Genomic DNA, 20589 nt, shown 5'->3' with positions numbered 1-20589 from the left:
TTCTTCTTAGGCCGTCGCAGATCTAGTTTCCAGGTCTGGGGAAACCACTTAAATACTTGATTTGAGGGATTTTTAGGGGAGTAGCAGGTAGGGCTAATGGGCACCTTACCTGGGGTGACTACACCTTCTATTATGCCGCCTTCCTGTGGGAGGGTATATAGACTGGTTGGAGGGGTCTCCCCATCTTCAAGATGGTGGGGACTGGAAAATGAGCTTCATCTCGCCTCCCCTACCTTAGGGGTTGACTTGGCAGATGTGGGCACACCTCCTATTTTTCAAAAGCTTTCATGCCGGTTTCCATGCTCAAAGTGATAGTGTAAACCAGGGGCTGACATCAGCTGCTAGCAGCAAAGGCTGGGGGTAGCATTACAAAGGTGGAAGGCCTTTGAAGCTTCCCTCTTCGAGCACTGGACCATCCTGGGGGAGGAGGTGTGACACCTCTGCCCAGGATGTGCTTTGTTTCTGGTCCCAGAGAGCAGGGGGCTCTCTACCCAGGGGTCCAGAAACAGGTCTGGTGGCTTTGCGGCCCCTCTACCTTGGTAACGCTAAAAGGACTGCTGCTTTTGAGGCTTTGTTTACAAGGCACCCATCAATTTGGTGGTATAGGAGTATTTTTTTTTCAAGCTGCGTAGTGAATGCGGGCCAAAAGACGTTTTCCCCATTAAAGGGGACGTTCAGAACGTGTGTTGCACTTCTGGTTTGAAGCCAGAGATGCATAGCCAATCATGTCTGTGCAGCATGATGAGGTATTTATGCCCCTCGCAGCAGTGTCCACCCCATCTAGTGCCCATTTGATTGTGGCATTGGATATTCGCCTGCCCTCATTTCTTGTCATCGCTTTTTATATTTGCTTGGGAGATTTTGTATGAGTTCCTGCCTCTCATCCCAGGTTCCTGTTATAACAGGAGAGTAGCCCCACCGAGTTGTCAATCTTCCAAGGTGGCATGCCCTGTTGCCACCCTTATTTATGTCTGCAGCATTTATCTTCTTGCTTTCTTTGTCTGAATACATTCAGTAAGGATCCTATCATGGGCAGGTATTGACCGTGTGCCCAGTGTGCGCAAGTGTCTCAACCAAGAAATCAGTTTGCTCCTCTGTGGTGTGCATTGGGGAGCTTGTGGTACTCTGCCAATCTCTGAATAACACTGTGATATGAGGAGGTGTCACCTTTTGGTGATGCCTTCGATGGTTCTGGTGGTTTCATGTCTGCGTCAGGGAGAACCACATTGTAGTTATCCCAGGGGTCTCGAGTGTGGTAGGTGTCTTGTGTCCCCTGTGAATCTGTCTTATGGTTCTCCCCTCTTCCTCCTCTTGTGGAGAGGGTGATTGTGTTTGTGGGGAGCCAGGTGGACTACAAGTCATTGGGTTTGTGGCCCTGTGCTCTAGTACCACCTTCTTTGATCAAGGCAGTGGCAGATCTTGCTCTTGTGCCTGTGTTTTGGCAGTCTCTTTACGATTTTGCTGCATAAATTGTTGCAGTCCTTCAAAAACGATGCCCTGTTCTTCTGTCAGCATAAGAGACTGTGTCTTTTGTTTCTTTGGAACCGGTTGAGTGTCCTCAGAAACTGTGTGTGCCTTTGTAACCTCAGATGTGTGGCTTTTCTTCTCTCCCGATTTGTGGTCATGGCGTTTTTACATCCTCAGAGCCGAAGGCTGCTTTGATTCCCAGATGTTCGATCCAGAGTGCTTCTTCGGATATGATGTCTTACGTGGGAATAAAGACTGTTTGGCAGCTTTCGGTGCTGATGTGTTTGACGGTGCTGACTTGTGCCTTGGATGCCAGAGCCGTGCCAGTGATGTGGCCTTGTTGACCGATCAAGATCGAGAACGTTCTCGTCCCTTCTCGGTTCAGAGGCATGCTCGCAGTATCGTACTGAGCCCGAGGGCTGTGGCATACAGTGGCATGGTGGAGGATGTATGCACAAGATTTTCTTGGCACGCGGTGGGTCAACAGTACTTACGGTACATGGTGGCGTCTTGGTCCTCGGTCCCAACACAGGAATCGCTTATGTCGATGTGGGACCCTCGAAGTGTACAGGAGCGTGTTCCTCACCGGATGACGAATTGGAGGCAACATAGTGGGAGGTGGCTATGTCCACCCCATTTCCTGTCTGTTGGTGCACCGGCCTAGATTTCTTACTCGCTATCAGGCGAGAACTCTGCCTCGGCTGCCAGCACCATGGTGTGTACCAGGCGACGAGCCCTTCGGGTCCGAAGTGTCATTTTGTTTTAACACACTGTGCAGGCTGCACACTCATCTTCTTTGTGCTCTGGGGATAAGCACGGATTACACACTTTGTGAGTGTCAGAGTGTGCATACTTAGCTCTGCATTGAGGGCACCATCGGAAAAAGTCTTTCTTCATCTCCATCACCCGGTGATGGGCATTCTTGACAGGCATGTGTGTGTGTTCGGGTCGGGGTTAAGGGAATATTTAACAAATAACAGAACTAACCTACAGCACACCGCCTCGATGCTCCTCTACTCCCCTCCCCAGCCAATCCAGATGCTGCTCTCATGCTATTACCCAGCATGAGAGAAGCACTGGGATTGGTCTGAGCAGGCCGAAATGCCGCTCAGCTAGGGACAGGGAGCATGTGCCTCTTCTCCCACCCGGCTGTCTAAGACAGCTAGGTTAGAGAAATGTAAGTGCGCATGTCGGTTTGGCCATCCTAAGACGGCCGGCCAAACAGACATGCACACTTACAGTGCACCTACAACTCCTTATACCTGACTGCTGCTGGCGCAGAGGTTGCGCCCCCCCTTAGACTCGGCTGAGTAAGTGAAAAATAAAATTATAATAAAAAGTTTTATTTTATTTTTCATTTGCTGCCTTTCACCAGTGAGGCGACGCTCCTCCGCCATAACAGAGGAGCCGCCCCTGCTCTGATCTGTTGGATAAACAACCGGAAAGCCAATACTGTATCTTCTATTCAACTAAACTGACCTACGCGCAAAGAATTAAACTTAGTGCGGGACAGTGAAACAAATCACAGATTTAATCTCTTTTATTTCAAGAATTTTTTGAAAAAATGGGTTGGTTCAAAACTTCACCACGAACTTTTACAAATACGGCACAATACAGGGAACAATATTCATAAAAATGACATTTTTCTTAAAACAAACAATAATATCACAAAAATTAGTGAAAATACAGTCTTTCATACTAAGTTGCTCAACATATGCAAGCATAACTTACTCTCTCATACACCTCATACATTCCAGACTCACTACATAGATGAAATGTCATAAACAGATTGAAAGGAAATCAGAAAATACAAAAATTGGGGAAACACCATAGAAACTAGCTTTGGAAACAATCAGTTTCTTTTAGATAATCACACGAGAAGTAATTTATTCTTTGTGATCCATAAGATCACAAAGAATAAATTACTTCTCGTGTGATCTGTTTATGACATTTCATCTATGTAGTGAGTCTGGAATGCATGAGGTGTATGAGAGAGTAAGTTATGCTTGCATATGTTGATCAACTTAGTATGAAAGACTGTATTTTCACTAATTTTTGTGATATTATTGCTTGTTTTAAGAAAAATGTCATTTTTATGAATATTGTTCCCTGTATTGTGCCGTATTTGTAAAAGTTCGTGGTGAAGTTTTGAACCAACCCATTTTTTCAAAAAATTCTTGAAATAAAAGAGATTCAATCTGTGATTTGTTTCACTGTCCCGCACTAAGTTTAATTCTTTGCGCGTAGGTCAGTTTAGTTGAATAGAAGATACAGTATTGGCTTTCCGGTTGTTTAGTTACTTACATGAGGCTTGGCTTTACTGTGGGAAGCCCACACCCAGTGTTGTTATCTCACTGATCTGTTGGATGTTGTTCACTTGATTTCCAGTTGAGTTTTCTTTACTGTAGGCGTTGAATCATCAAGAGCTCAGACGCAGTCAGTTCGAGCCCAATGGAGTAAAAAATCTTTCTAACAAAGGAGCCGCTGAACATGCGCAATACCTCGAGGAGGTGAGAGACAATGCACAACGCTAATCATAAAACTTCCTCAAGGAAAACAACTTGTAGAATCCGGGCCAACCTGGATGGTAGGAGTATTCATAGCATGTGCATCTGCAGCCAACACTACAAATTCACTCTTTTCATTGTTGCTTTCCTTTGCATGATCTGAAAGAATTCCGTGCTCACCACAATAGCTAATTTAATTCTACTTTCGACTATGGTTACATTACCCATTTTCTCTGTGTTGCCTTACGTTTGTGTTAACTATGAAATAAAGATTAATAAATGGTTGTGGTTTTAAAACTTTCAACCTGAAATGCATCTTCAAATATATTCATTCCAAAATGAGAATCAGCGGAAAGATTAGCATACAAAACAGCTTGTGGCTTTAGGATTTACTACGCCGTACCTATAATTATTGTGCAGCTCTAAAGAACTGTGGCATTTCCATTTTATTTTATGGGCTCAGAAGAATTCTAACGGTTAGTTGGCAACAGAAGAAACATAAGATCTGAGCTCTAATACTTCTTGCCACATTCGATTCTGAGAAAATCATATTGTTTTCATTGGCCTCAGTTACATTATTTGCCTATGTAGGAAAGTCATATGTGCATATAAATATCATCTATATATATTTTTAAAGGATAGTGTACTAAAACGAAAAGTGTACTTTGCCCTTTCTAAAATCTTTATACCATAAATTCTAATCTCACCACTACCACCAATTTGGAATTCTGTACAAGGAGTACTCAGCTCAATATCATAAACTGTGAAGTCAACTCAATTTTCCACATACACATAATTTAAGCAAGGAAGACAAAACACTACTTATACTCTATTGGATAGAAAATGCCATGTCACAGGCTTGTGTAAACCAGAGCACAATTACACATGATTGATTTGCTGACACACATTAGTTTTATTAAACTCTAGAATTAATGAAAAAAACTAAAAACAATAATATAAGGCTTGACAAGACATTTCCTATGGCTACTTCTTTTGCTTGATTGGAAGACAAAACAATGAGTTCATAATGCTGGAAGAGATAGACGAGCCCTACCTGAACATTGACTGCACAGTTGTGCTGGCACAAAACCCGTACTACTTCTGTGAAGCCCTTGTTGACAGCAATGTACAAGGCGGTGCACTTGGCATTGTTCAGCAGGTCTGAAGTAGCTCCTTTGCTTACAAGTAGTTCAGAAACTTCAGGTTGGTTTCTAGGAAAAAAGGAAAAATAACGATTATTTCTTGCCACCTGAGGCTGCCCTTTAACTGCTGTTGCATATAGTGAGATGGACTTTGTTTCATAGATGTGTAGAGGCCAATTCCATTTCAGGACCAAATGTGAGGATTATGCTTTTCTTTCTTTGCATCTTTATTACAGCAGCAGATCAGAAAACAAAACCTTTTTCATCATTAGGCTCAAAAGGAAAATGCTACTTACCAGTATACATCTGTTCCTGGCATGTAGGGCTGCTGACATTCATATCTTAGCATAGATCGCCGCCTAGTGTTGGGTCCGGATGTTTGCACCTTGTTGTCTTGGAAGAGTCTTTGAAGTATCACGAGATAGGTGACTCCTCCACTGGACTATAGAGTGCATGGGCATTCTCTCCATCATCAGATTGCTTTTCGCCATTGTGGCAAAGATGGAGTATAGAAAAGTAAGAATGACCATGTAAGTGTATGTAGAAAGATTACTGCAGCTGTGACAGGCACCGCGGAGGAGGGTGGGCGATATGAATGTCAGCAGCCCTACATGCCAAGAACAGATGCATACTGGTAAGTAGCATTTTCCGTTCGAGGCATGTGGGCTGCTGAATTCATTTCTTAGCATAGACTGTATAGCAGTATCTCCTCTAGCGGTGATCACCTGCCCCAGCTGCAGCAGTTTGAAAAAGAGTTTTAAGGACAGCCTGGCCTACAGCAGCTTGCTGCTTTGTTTGCACATCGACACAGTAGTGTTTAGTGAAAGTGTGTATGGTAGACCATGTAGCTGCCCTACATATGTCTTCTAGGGGAATATTTCCTAGGAAAGCCATGGATGCCCCCATTTTACGGGTAGAGTGGGCTTTTGGGGGGAAAGTGCGCTTAGCTTTTTGATAGCATATTTGAGTGCATTTAACTATCCATCTGGCTATTCCTGATTTTGAAATGGGATTACCTTTATGTTGTGAAGAAAAAGCAAAAAACAGTTGCTTTGTTTTCCTGAATGATTTTGTCCTGTCAACATAATACAGCAGAGCTATTCTTACATCTAGTGTGTGTAGGGCTCTTTCAGCCACTGACTGCGGGTTTTGGAAGAAAACTGGCAATTCTATTGACTGATTGATATGGAAAGTGGATATAACCTTTGGCATGAACTTAGGGTTAGTACGAAGTACGACCTTATTGCTATGTATTTGCATGAAAGGTTCTTGAATGGTTAGTGCCTGTAGCTCACTCACTCGCCTGAGGGAGGTAATGGCAATCAAGAATGCCACATTCCATGTTAAATTGTAATTCACATGAATGGAGTGGTTCGAAGGGAGGTCCCATAAGTCTGGTAAGTACTATGTTTAAGTTCCAGACTGGTGAAGGTGGATGCTTTGGAGGGATTATCCTTTTAAGTCCTTCCATAAAAGCTTTGATCGGTGGTACTCTGAACAGGGACATGTGTTGTCTGTTTTGGAGATATGCTGCTATAGCAGCAAGATGTAGCCTTAGAGAAGAGTATGCTAGATTGCATCTTTGAAGATGTAACAGGTAACAGATAATGTTTTGGATGGAAGCATCCAATGGATTGAATTGGTTATTATTGCAATAAATTACAAATCTTTTCCATTTAGCTGCATAGCATACTCTAGTAGTTGGGCGCCTTGCCTCCTTGATAATGTTCATGCAATCTGGAGGCAAGTTAAGGTATCCGAACTCTAAGACTTCAGGAGCCAGATCGCTAGGTTCATCTGATTGGGATCTGGGTGCCTGATTTCTCCATGGTTCTGAGTTAAAAGATGTGGCGAGAGTCGCAGTCTTTGATGGGGAACTACTGAAAGTTCCAGGAACGTTGTGTACCATGGCTGTCTTGCCCATGTGGGAGCAACCAGGATCATTCTGAGTGACTGTTGGCGTAGTTTGTGTGCCACCAGTGGAATCAGTGGGGCGGGTGGAAAAGCGTACGCAAATCTGCCTGACCAGTTCATCCATATTGCATTGCCTTGTGACAACGGGTGTGGGAACCTGGCGGCAAAGTACTGGTATTTTGAGTTTTCTTTTGTGGCAAACCGATCTATCTCTGGATGCCCCCATTCTTGGAAGAATGGTTGGAAAACTTGAGGGTGAATCTCCCATTCTGTAGCTGTTGGCTGGGTCTGCTTAACAGATCTGCTATTTGATTGTCTTTCCCTGGCAGGTGTTCCGCGAGGAGAAAAATGTTTTTTGGAATTGCCCACCTCCATATGCTCTGTGCTAGGTGAGACAGCTGTGAGAGTGTGTCCCTCCTTGTTTCTGGATGTAGTACATGGCTGTCATGTTGTCTGTCCGGATTAACACAGCCTTGTTGTACAAGTATTTCTGGAATGCTTTCCGTGCTAGAAATACTGCTAGAAACTCGAAGTGGTTGAAATGCAGTGTCTTGTGTTTGATTGTCCAGAGCCCTTGGACTGTGTATTGAAGTAGGTGGGCTCCCCAACCTGTCAGTGATGCATCCGCTGTTAATACTACTTGTGGAACTGGCTCTTGGAACAGTCGCCCCTTGGAAAGGTTTTGTGGATTCCACCACTGCAGAGAGTTGTAAGTGCGACTGTCTACCAACACTAGGCCTTTTAGTTGTCCTTGAGCTCGGTTCCACTGCCGTGCTAGTCATTCTTGCAATGGACGCATTTGAAGTCGGGCATGAGGGACAATGAATATGCAGGAGGCCATCATGCCTATGAGCTGCATGAACACTCGAGCTGACAGAGTGTTGTGGCTGAAACTTTTGAATGAGAGTTTGTATGCTGGCTATCCTGGCTGGATTTGGATATGCATTTGCCACTGAGGTATTTACTGTAGCTCCCAGACATTGTTGTATGTGGGAGGGCTGTAGGTGTGACTTTAGGTAATTTATGGAAAAACCCAGACTGTGCAACAGCTGGATTGTCTGAGACGTATGGCTTGCACACTGTGCGTATGATTTGGCCTTTGTGAGCCAATCGTCTAGGTATGGAAACACGTGGATGTGTTGCCTTCTGAGGTGTGCTGCTACTACTGCTAGGCATTTTGAGAACACCCTTGGTGCTGTAGTTACCCCGAAGGGGAGCACTTTGAATTGGTAATGTTGACCTTCTATTGTGAACCGGAGATATTTCCTGTGAGCTGGATGTATAGGTATGTGAAAATATGCATCTTTGAGGTTTAATGTAGCAAGGAAGTCGCCTTGCTGGAGTAACGGGAGGACTTGTTGTAGAGTAATCATATGGAAATGCTCTGAGAGTATGTATTGGTTCAGAGGTCTGAGGTCTAGTATGGGTCTGAAGGATCCATCTTTTTTGGGAATTAGGAAGTATAGAGAATATACTCCTGTTCCTTGGTGGTGAAAGCGGACTGGCTCCTTTTTGTAGCATGGATGTGACCTCTTGTTGTAACAGTGTGATGTGTTCTTTGGACATAGGATGGTGTTAGGGTGGTATGTTGGGTGGAGAAGAAGTGAGTTCCAGGCAGTAACCATACTGGATAATTTGTCTAACCCACTTGTCTGTGGTAATGGCGTTCCAGACTGGTAGGAATTGTTTTAGTCTGCCTCCGACCGGTGTTGAGTGGCCTGGAGGGAGTGTGAGCAAGTCACTGTTTGGTGGCGGTGGAGGCTCTGGTGTTGTTGCCGCCACGGCCTCTGCCTTTGTTATTATTGCCTTGATAACTCCCTCTGTTTGAGCCTTTATTAAAGGTACTCTGGGTGTTACTTTTGAATGTTGAAGAAGTTTGTGATGTGTTGCCTCTCACTGAGCCTCTGATGGAGGAGCGACGAAAGGAACTTCTGGGTTGTTGAAACTGAAGTGCGCCCATAGACTTAGCAGTTTCAGTATCTTTTTTCATTTTTTCCAGGATGGTATCAACTGCAGGGCCAAACAGGAAATCTTGGTTAACTGGTTGATTGAGGATGGTGGATTGCACTTTGTTTTTAAAGTCGGAGATGCGTAGCCACGCGTGCCGGCGTAGTAATACGCTAGTGTTAATGCGCCTGGCTGCAGTGTCAGCTGCGTCAAGCACACATTTAATGGAAGCGATAGTTATAAATTTGCCTTCCTGTATGAGGTCGTTAGCTTTAGCTTTAAAAGGTTCTGGAAGGTGTTGTAGTAAACCTTCAAGTTAGTCATAATGTGCTCTATCGTAGCGTGCTAATAGAGCTTGTGTGTTTGCAATTCTCCAGTAATTTGCTGCCTGTGAGGCTACTCTTTTGCCTGAGGCTTTTAATATCTTTGACTCTTTGTCAGGAGGGGGAGCATCTCCTGTTTGTGAATTAGCTCTCTTGCGAGCGTTTGCCACAACTAGTCTAATGGCAACTGGGACTTAATATAAGAAGGGTCTGTAGGGGCCGATTTATACTTTTTCTCAATTCTGGGATTGAGTACACGTGCTCTGGCCGGGTCTTTGAATATGTCTGGCGCGTGTTTTAGTACCCCTTTTAACATAGGAAGTGTCCTTACACTTTTTTCAGAAGTAGGAAAAGTGTCAAATAGAAAATCTTCGTCTATTGGGTCAGTGTGCATGTCTACACCATGGTATTTCGCTGCCCTATCTAGCAATTGGTTAAAAACAATAATGTCGTCAGTAGGCGACGGCTTTGTAGGGTATGGGGAGGTGTCAGGGATGGGCTCTGGTTCATATGTATCATAAGGATCATTCTGGTTATACCATATGTCATTCTGTACATCGTGATCCTCAGGTTCTCCGAAATTATCCTGAGGATCTTCCCCTATGTTGTCTGCCTCATCAAAGCCTGAATGTGTAGGAGAGTAAGGCACAAAAGGCATGTTAGGGAAGAAAGGAGGAGGGGTAAAAGGCCTTGAAGGAGATGTTCCAAAGTCTTTTTTCTTCGGAGGAACAGGTGAAGCAGTATCAGTGTCCAATGGTCTCTTTTTCCTGTGGTAAACTGTAACGTGTCCTGTGTCAGGGTCTATATACAGTTTAGGTTGTTCCTTGCTCACTGGATCAGGATAGAAAAGTTCTTCCTCAACTGTCCGTGGTTTCGGAGCCAATGATTTTGTCTTAGTCACTTGTTTGTGGTGAGTCTTTGGCTCGAGGGCCTTTGACTGTGGAGCTTTTTTCGGCTCGACTGCTGTTTTCGGGTCGGCGACCTTTTTCGGTTCGACGGCTCTTTTTTCTTCGACGTGTTTTGTGGGTTGTACTGCCTTTTTTGGTTCGGCGACCTTCTTTGTTTGATGACCTTTTTAGGATCGACCGGTTTCTTCGGTTCGATAACCTTTGATGGTTGGGCGTGTTTTTTGTGCTCAACGATCTTTTTCGGCTCGATATTCTTTGTCGAGTCAACGGCTTTGTTCGGGTCGACAGGCTTTTTTTTAAAAACAGTTTTTATTGTTTTATACAGCAAAAGGGCAACAGTGGCAGCGTACAAAGAATCATATAATGCGAGTTGATGGTACACATTCGAAAACATAGCATGGTGAAGTAAATATTGTACTATTTCCATATATACTTTCTCTCCCGTCTGCACCCCTTCCGTCCCCTCCCCCAGTGTGTCCTCAATCCTCATCCAAGCTCTCTTCCTCTGATTCCTGTATACATTCCAAGCAGTCCAGATGTTTGTCCATTTCCTGGGGCGTCGACAGGCTTTTTAGTGCGATCGTCTCTTTGGTCCGAGGCCCTTTTTCGGCTCAATGGCTTTTGGCTCGACAACCCTTTTCGGTTCGACGACCTTTTTGGGAAGAGTGTTGCTCGGTCCCAGGGTATCACAAGGCTTGGGTTGGGGCTTCGGAGCCGAGCCGGTAGGCGGGGTCTCTGAAGGAGTTTGTCAATCTTGGCTAAGGCCTTTAGGCGATGCTTCGACCAGAGCCTTGTCTTGAGATGGAAGCGTGGTTGGGGGCTTGGTACCCACGGTTTGCCCCGGTGTGATCTGGTCATCGGAGGCCGACTGGTCCTCTACGGTGACGATTTCGAGGTCGGAGTCCGCCGGCTTCTGGGAGGTCGAGGTCATCATAGAAAATGTTCTCCGGTTCCGGTGCCTGCCGCTGCATCTCTTGTCGAGCGGCCCGTCGGTTCCGGATAGTTTTCTTTGATCGGAACGGAGCACACGCTGGACAATTTTCTTCGTTGTGCTCGGGAGATAAGCACTTGTTGCATATTGTATGTTTATCAGTATGTGGGAATTTGGAGTGACATTGTGGGCACCTTTTAAACGGGCTCCTTTCCATCGCCAGCAGGCCCAAGTGGCGTCGAAAAGGCCCAACGGCCCGCGTCGACAACCGGATCGAGATGGAAAGTTTGATCGAGTCAAGGGGTACCGAACGAGAACAATACCATCGAGGTAGAAGGCCTTTTGGCCTTAGAAAGTTGCAAAGTTTCGGTTCCGAAGTTGGAGTAGAGGAATAGCATCCGAACCTAATGGCGGAAAAAAACAATCTGATGATGGAGAGAATGCCCATGCGCACTGTAGTCCAGGGGAGGAGTCACCTATCTCGTGATACTTCAAAGACTCTTCCAAGACAACAAGGTGCAAACATCCGGATCCAACACTAGGCGGCGATCTATGTTAAGATATGAATTCAAATGCAATTGAAAGGAAGGGGTGGGCCCTTAGGGGACGGAGGGTAGGTAGGGCCACAATAATAATGTAAAACAAGGGAATTGTACCTATGCCTCCGTGATGTATTACTAAATCACTCAGTAAAACAATAAATAAAGCTAAATGAATTAGTTTTACCAAGACAATTTATTTTGTCAGTATCTTTAGAATCAGTTTTTTAAATGATTATTTTTGGGCAAGAGAATCAACATTATCAACTCAACCTCTAGCGACTGAATTTTCACAAAAGACTAATGTACAAATAACATACAAAAAACATTGAATTAATCATCAATAAACCTTAACAAAAAAGGACTAATGTAATGTACATGTGACATACAAAGAACATTAAATCAACATATATCATTTCATTCCAATTATCAAAAAAACAGTTAATCATGGACAGAAAGAATTTGCCAATATTAAATATGCATTCAGTTTCCACAATGTGGTGCACTATTTCTTTTTAGAACCACATGAGTCAAAGTTTAAACATTCCTTTTAAACTTGAACATTCATATTAAATGTATTAACAAGAATTTTATGCGAACTAGTGCCGTAGCCGACGCGTTTCGAGTCCTGTTAAGAAAATCACAGGGCTCTCATCAGGGCAGAATTAAATGGATTCCACGGGGAACTGATTGAGGGCTTGAGTGTGACCTTAATAGTAGTGTGGCCGCCACTGTGTGTCTCACACTTAAGTGAAAGCCTCAAGGATGGTCTCTTGTCAAGGCATTGTTTATAGTTCCTTGGTGACAAGTCTTCTCTATTCAGAAGCCAAACAGTCCACCGCAACCTTGCGTGAGGTACTGTGCTTAAAGTTGGTTATTTTATAATAACTCTGAAGGCTGAACAGCCCACCGCAATCGAGCGTGTGACGCTGTGAGTAGGAATTATGTCTTCTAATCTTTCTGTTTTCTCTCATTAAATGAGCACGAAGCAAAAGATATGAATTCAGCAGCCCACATGCCTCGAACCTACAGTTTCCCTGAGTCATCGGGGATAACTTCATCAATGGCCCAATCATAGCAGAATAACAGTTCCAAACACATCATCCGTAGCCCTTCCTTTTTCTTAGGTCTGCCTCTTTCTTCGATGCTCGCCTGCAAGTTAAGCCACGTTTTTAATATACGTCTTCACCTGCTGGTGTAAGTGTTTATATTTACATTATTATTACTGTGTGAGTGTGTGTGTGTTGTGTGAAACTCTTACGGCCATGGGCACGTGTTTCTGTCCTCCTACGCAGCCACTATTCTGATGGTGCAAATTCGCTCTACTGACTCGCGATTCTTGTCAGTTTCACAGCGGACAGTGCAGGGATCGCGTGCCGGTAGCTGCAGCCTGAAGCATTTGGCCCTGGCACCCCAGAACGCTGGAGTCAGTAATTGACTGGGGGAATCCCCTGAACTGTGTGGCATTGTGTTGTGCCTTACCAGACGTAGCCGAGTTGTCTTTCATGTATTACTTTATTAACTTCTTAGTTGCAGGATGGTAAATATGTACATCAGTCTATATGTCTGGTTATCCTTATTTTCCAGCCTCTTCAGCTCATACACCAGCCCCACCAGGAGCAGCTGCCTGTTGCTCAGCCCATCTCCAACTGTCACCACTCATCCACACAGGCACCCAGACATTCATGCATCACAGTCACACCAACATTCCAATACCAACTCTCACTCTGGCAGAGCAGCAGGGAGACAGCTAGGCTGGCAAACAAACAAATACAATCAGGATATAACATTATCCCCTCCTTTTAAATGAAAAATAATAAGTTTTTCTGAAATAATTTGTTGGGGAGGATCGGTTCATTATTGCTTGCCAATATGTCATGTTATATCCTGATTATATTTATGTTTGTTTCCCAGACTAGCTGTCTCCCTGCTGCTCAGCCAGAGTAAGAGTTGGTATTGGAATGTTGGTGTGACTGTGATGCGTGGAATGCCTGGGTGTCTGTGTGGATGAGTGGTGACAGTTGGAGATGGGCTGAGCAACAGGAAGGCTGCTCCTGGTGGGGCTGGTGTATGAACCGAAGAGGCTGGAGAAAAAGGCAAACCGCCTCTGCAAACCCCTGGAGAAAAAGGCACGTAGCTGCCTGCGAGCGGGAGAGCCCCCGACCGGCCCTGGCAGACAAGGTAGCATTGACATCAGAAATCGACCCTAGGATGGCTAACTTGTAAGCCAAACTTGGCAAGGACCCCAAAAAGGACATTGATAGATCCTGGAGAGCTTGCCAGGACAAGCTTCTGGACATAGTGGGCCTGCTCACTAAAATCCTTGCCATGGTGGAAGATGCAAGTCTTTCGGCTCCCTGTTCTCTTCCCGAGTGCTTTCAGGATGGGTGCAGAGAGCGATTATCTTTCTAGGTAACGCAAACTGCGCTCTCTCCACGAAGCGCTGTCGCTCCCTTTTGATAAAAGTGGACCCGAAGCTTGGGCACCTCACCACCTCTGGGGCAGGGGCCTAAGCAGAGCTGTTCGGAGAGCCTTTTATTAAAGAGCTCAGAAAACTTGTAAACAGTTTCCCCACACGAGACAAAGCCCAAGCTTGTATCAAAAGAGTTTTCCTCAACCGGGTTTTTTACAGGGCCATGGTAGGGGCCACTCGGGAAAGGCTCCAGGCAAGGCTATTACCAAGGACAAGCAGCGGTGTGCCACCTTTTGCCCCACCAGGAGTCAACGCTTCATAGGCAGAGACTTCAAGGGGTAATCTAATCCCTCCAATTCTGGTGTGTACCCATTATTCTTCTTTGGTTCAGGTAGGAGGCAGACTGGCGCTTCTTCTCTAAAGGTAGAGGACAGTCACAATGGACCTGTGGATCCTGCAGACAGTGCAGGGATTTCAAATAGAATTCTATAGCCCCGAGCTCCAGCCCACTGGCCCTTGGCAAATCATTTTCTCTTCCCAGGAGGCCGCACTTATCGAAGTGGAGGTTCAATCCCGAATGGACAAGGGTGCGATTCGGTGGGTATTCATCCCCCCACCTGGTTTTCTCAGCAACCTATTCCTGGTCGACAAGACTGATGAAGGGCGTCGCCCTGTCTTTAACCTAAAAGAGTTCAATGAATGGCTGGTTTACCTCCATTTTAAGAGGGAGGGTATCCATCTCCTGCAGGACGTGTTGCACCCGAGCGACTGGATGGTCCGTTTGCACCTCAAGAACGCCTATCTGGCAATTCCAGTTTTTCCCTTCACAGGGATTTCTTCACTTTGTTTGGTGCCATCAGGTGTTCAGAGTTTTCCAGCCTTTCTTTCGTGCTCTCCTCATACTATTGATGTTTCACCAGGGTTCTCAAACTAGTGGTGGAACACCTGCGGGAACCTCATTCTCTACCTAGACGTTATCCTTCTGATGGCTCAGTGTCCCAGACTGTTGTCACTTAAATTAAAAATGGTAATAGACTTTCTGGAGGACTTGAGATTTGTGTTCACGACACAAAGTCCCTTTTGGTCCCTTCCCAGAGAGCAACCTTCTTGGGGTTCTTTAAAGATTCAAAAACCTTCTCCCTGAGCCTCCCGTCTTGGAAGATCGCGAAGATCAGACATGAATTGAGAAGAATTCTAGCAAAGCCCCACACGTCATTGCGGCAAATCGCCCACCTCGTTGGTCTTCTCTCTTCCTTCATCCAGGCCATTTTTCCAAGCCCCCTACATTATCGGGCCCTCTAAAGACTCATGGCCTCCCATCTGCGTAAAGGCCTCACTTATTCACAGACAGCGTCCCTCTCGAAGAGGTGAAGGAGGAAATCTCCTGGTGGCTTTCGCACATGAAAGCTAGAATGGGAGAGAAATTCTTGAGTCAGTCCCAGACCGTGTCATCAGAGTCCAGTGCCAGCAGGTCAGGCTGGAGCGCACGATGTAGTAATATAGCAATTTTTCCATGGTAGGGTCCTGGTCCATACAAGAGCAGACCCTACACATTAATTGCTTAGAGCTCCAAGAAGGGTCATTCGCAGTCAGGTGTTGGAGGAAGGACATGATTAAATCTTGTGTTTTCCTCAAGAAGGAGAATGTCTCTGCAGTCCGATGCATCAATCATTTGAGGGGCAGGCATTCCAGGGTCCTCTCCGACCTGGCTACAAATTTCTGGCAATGCTGACTGGACCATCAGGTCTCGGTGACAGCGGAGTACCTGCTGGGTCAGGCAAACGAGGTGGCGGACTGGCACTCATATCACCTTCGGGACTCAAGCTTGTGGACCTGATCGCATCGCAACTGTATCACCAGATTTCCGGTTCTTCAGCTGGAGGCTGGACCCTCCAGCGGCGGAGACAGATGCCTTAATGCAAGACTGGACTCTGGAACAGGGATATGAATTACCCCCATATCTACTGATCACCCGGGCCTCAGCATAGAACCGAAGACCGAGAGCGGACGTGGTGATGATCACACCAATATAGAGATCTCAAGTTTGGTTTTCAGTTTGTGTGGAACTTTCCTGGGCTTCTGCAATGCCACTCCCCTTTCTTCCTCAGCTTCTTCTCAATATGGATCGCAGGCCACCCCGACTGGTATTGGAGGGCTCCATCACCCTGATGGCCTGGCGGATAACTGGGGACGTTGGTCAGTTCTGGGATTTTCGGGACAAGTGGAGGACCTCTTGTTGAGAGCCTGGGCACATAGTACCAATAAACGGTACAGGCCAGCTTGGAACAGATTGAAAAGTTTGTGCCTGCGAAGGGGTGTGGATCCCGTGATCACAGACGTTGTCCAGATCCTCAATTTGCTAGCGAGCTTGGCATCTGACAGTTTGGCCTACCATTGCATCAATACCTTCCATTCAGATATATCGGCGGGTCATACTCCCGTAGACAGATCTCCCGTGGAGCAACACCCTTTTGTGTGCCCCCCTCCTTCTATGAATTAGCCTATCTCTCCCCCCAGCTCCATGGTATTCAGAGCTGTGGGACGTGAACCAGGTTCTGAACCGGTTCTTATCGTGGCAACCCAATAGATTCTTATCGCGAAGGAGTTTTCTGCAAAGCCGGCAATGTTTTTATGTCTAGTGTCATGCCAACAAGTGTTGGATGTTAGAGCACTGGATATCACAGGTAGATTTTTTTCCCCATCTGGAGTATCATTTACTATTGGTTGATGGACAAAGTCCAATACCAGAACCCTCTCATATTCTGTGTTTCTGGATTCCCTGAAGTAGTGTGGTGCAATGCCTTAAGGCGCATGAAGAGATGTCTGCGGAACGCAGACCTCCAAATGAGAGACAACTACTCACCACTGTGCAAAAAACACTTAAGGTCTCCTCCCTGGTCATCACAAGATGGGTCTGTTGGGTGATGCCGGCAGCCAGCATTGATCTAAGGGCTTTTGGAGCCCATTCAGCTACAGGAGCTATGGCCTCAAGGCTCCCTGGGAGATCGTCTTGAGGGCATTAATGAATGCTGCAGATTTGTCCTCTGACTCTACCTTCAAGAGGTTCTATTTTAAGCTGGTGATAGATATAGCCCATTTGGTGGTGAGCAAACTTTGAACCAGCATAATCCTCGCCTCCAGTCCTGAAATAGAAAGAAAATTATTCCGAACGTATAGGAAAGTTTCAATTCTATTAAGGACACAGAGATTAGGATTATCCCACCCGGAGATATGTCACTCTTTATGAAACCCACCCTTTTACTAGTAGGTACTAAAAGAGTTTTTATTTAATGTGAAGTTATATCATTCCTTTCTCAGTCGGGTTCTTAACAAGTATTTATGTTTAGTGGAAGTTGTTAGGTCACAATTTACCTGTTTTCATGCGAATCCATTCTGATGATTCTCTCTGTTCATAGGATCGGAAAACGCTAAACAGGACCAGTGAGAATGGTTACGAAGCGGGTTTGTGCTACGAAAGAGGCAGACCTTTAATAAAGGCAGGACTATGGATGACCTGGAGTGGCTCATCATTGGAACTGTTATTCTGCTATGAATGAGCCATTGATGCAGTTATTCCTAAGGACTCATGGGAACTGTACTTTTGAGCATGAGGTTGAAAAAAGATTTGTTTAATAATTGGCTGCTGTAATAAAGATGCGAAGAAAGAAAAGCATAATCCTCGCCTATGTGGCCTGAATAGAATTGCAACTTTCCTATACGTTAGGAATAATTTTTATTACATAGCTCTTAAGATAACCCCTTCCACTTAAGACTGGGTACACTAACCTAAATAATGGCTGCTTGAACTGGACATTATTTTCTATATGCAGCCTTGAGACCTGGACATAACACTGCAGACGCAATTAATGGAATCGGACATCAAGTTGCACAGAAGAGATTCAGATCTTGAGCAATCGAAATAGTCTCCTAAGTCATCTTCTTCTGCAGTCCTGCATAGACACTTAAGAGAAAATCAAAGACAAATAAAGCAGCCTAAAATTACAAGGCTACATTGGCCAGCACTTCATCTCGAAGTGAAAAAGATAGCCTAATAAAATTAAATTTTACACATTTTGTAAAGTTTCACACCTAGAGAAACTCCCCTTCACAAAAATCCTTTGTCATGATAGAGAGGAAGGGTTGGACAGACAAGCCCCATAGGCTGACATTATGTGTCTGGAGAAGGGATACCGTACCTTTAAGGAACTCACCAGAGACCCTCGGTATCCCAGGATGCACAGCCAAAGGCCTTTTACTTTCAGTTCTTTTTGAAGGTGTATAAAGCCAGGCCAGTAGCATTCAGTACATTATCGTTTCATCCACCGGGGAGGAGGGCGGGCGCTTATGACTATAACAGAGATACCCCTACTACAGAACTGGAGTTACAGGTAAGAAACTACTCCTTCTGTAGTAGGGGATCTCTGTGTATAGTCGTAATCTAGTGAATAGAATGACAAGCCCATCCCAACAAACCAACCAGCGGTGGAGGAAACAGACAGAACCACTACTGTGCAAACAGATTTCTCAATGAAGCCTGCCCAACCTGAGAGTCTGCCCTGGCATCAGAATCCAGGCAGTAGAGTATGGCAAAGGTATGGACCGACTTCCATGTGGCAGCCCTACAGATATCTGCAATGGGAACATTACGTAGCATAGCTGTTGTAGCCGCTTTGCCCCTGAAGGAATGAGCCTTAGGCTTACCCCCAAGGTCTTGTTAGCATTTTGGTAACATAACTGGATACAGGACACAATCCACCTAGAGATGGACTGTTTTGAGGTGGCAAGACCAGTCCTGACCGAACTGTAATTGACAAACAATTGGTCTGACCTACGAATGTCCTTGGTCTTATCCAAGTAGAACTTCAACACCCTTCTTACATCCAGGGAATGAAGAGACCTCTCCGCCGGAGAAGGAGGATGTTGGGAAAACGTAGGTAAAGTTATCTTCTGATTAACATGGAAACCAGAAATGACTTTAGGAAGGAACTTAGGGTGAGTCCTCATGACAACCTTGGAAGCATGAAAAACAGTATACGGCTCTTGGCAACACAAAGCCTGGATTTCACTCACCCTGCGGGCCGATGTTATAGCCACAAGGAAGGCTGCCTTCCAAGATAAATGCTGTAGCGAAGCCTTATGAATAGGCTCAAAAAGGCTCCTTCTTCAACCTGGACAGCATCACATTCTGTTCCCATGAAGGCGAAGGACGCCTATCAGGGGGAAATACCTTCTTCAATCCTTGCCAAAAATCTTTTATAACAGGAATCTGGAAAAAGGATGTTTGTGAAGGGCATTTCCTATACGCAGTTAATGCTGCAAGGTGGAACTTAATAGAATGAAAATTAAGGCCAGATTGAGCCATATGCAAGAGGTATGGAAGGATGACATCTTCCTTGCAGTAGGTAGGATCAGCGTTCTTGGATGTGTACCAGATGCAGAACCTTTTTCACTTGTAGGCATAGGAAGTCCTTGTGGATGGTCTTTTAACCTCCTTAAGTATTTCCATGCAGTTGTCAGGTAAATTCAAGTGTGCACATTGTACTATCTCAGGAGCCATACCACCAAACTCAACGATGAGAGGTTGGGGTGCACCATCTGCCCCCCGAACTTCGTTAGAAGGTCCGGCTGACATGGAAGCCGCAGGTGGGGTTGGAGAGACCGGTGGAGCAGGTCTGTGAACCACCACTGTCGAGGTCACTCCGGAGCTATGAGGATCAGCTTGATGAGTACTGCCGGAATCAGGGGAATGGGCAGAGTCCCCGGTTGGTAAAACCTGGTGGCGAAGTCTCTGCATTTTCTGTTTTTGGCAGTGGCGAACATATCTATTTCTGGAGTGCCCCATCTTTCGAAGATGTGCCCTAGCACCACGTCGTTTAGAACCCACTCCTAGTTTTCCTGGACGAGCCTGCTGAGTGTGTCCGCCTGAGCATTCTGCACACCTGGTAGATAGGTAGCCGTTATCGTCAGTCCTCTGGCTAGCAGCCAGTGCCAGTTCGCCTGTGCTTCCTGGGACAGTGTGCACGATCTCGAGCCCCCCTGCTTGTTGAGGTAATACATTGTGGTCGTATTGTCCTTCTGAACAAGCAAGGAGTTGGTCCGGAAGGACAGATGAAAGGCCTTCAGCATCAAATGAACAGCTCTGAGTTCCAGAAAATTGATGTGGTACGTGGATTCCCCCTGGGACCACGTTCCTTGGATCTATAGATGGTCCGAATGCGCTCCCCAGCCGCGGAGGGAAGCATCCGTGACAATAGTCTGTATGGAAATGTCCTTGTGGAACGGAACTCCCTTGAGGAGGTTCTCCGCTGAACACCACCATCTCAGGGACTGTTGAGCGTGCAGAGACAGTTGGATCTTGTTGTCCCAGTTCCCTCGCCTTTGGTCCCATTGATCCTCCAGACATTCCTGTAGCGGTCTCATGTGGAAGCGTGCATGTGGTGTGAGGAAGATGCAAGAAGCCTTCGACCCCAGAAGATGAGAGCCTGAGCCTTCCGAAGG

The 20589-nt window shown here is 45.6% G+C and overlaps 1 protein-coding gene across 10 annotated transcripts in view; it reads right to left on the bottom strand.

Annotated features, from left to right (window-relative positions):
- The window catches only part of MIB2 (MIB E3 ubiquitin protein ligase 2), a 312619-nt gene that overhangs the window by 66156 nt on the left and 225874 nt on the right, over positions 1–20589 (bottom strand). For all 10 annotated transcript variants that reach the window (XM_078642419.1, XM_078642424.1, XM_078642421.1 and 7 more), the window contains one exon: positions 5029–5185. In XM_078642419.1, the coding sequence (XP_078498545.1) occupies positions 5029–5185 (157 nt within the window). The remainder of the gene's footprint in view (positions 1–5028; positions 5186–20589) is intronic.

The sequence above is a fragment of the Lissotriton helveticus genome, chromosome 5_1 (assembly GCF_964261635.1).
Source record: "Lissotriton helveticus chromosome 5_1, aLisHel1.1, whole genome shotgun sequence".
In the NCBI taxonomy this organism is placed as follows: Eukaryota; Metazoa; Chordata; class Amphibia; order Caudata; family Salamandridae; genus Lissotriton; species Lissotriton helveticus.
The sequence above is the reverse complement of the archived record's forward strand: the minus strand, read 5'-3'. Positions and strand labels throughout refer to the sequence as shown.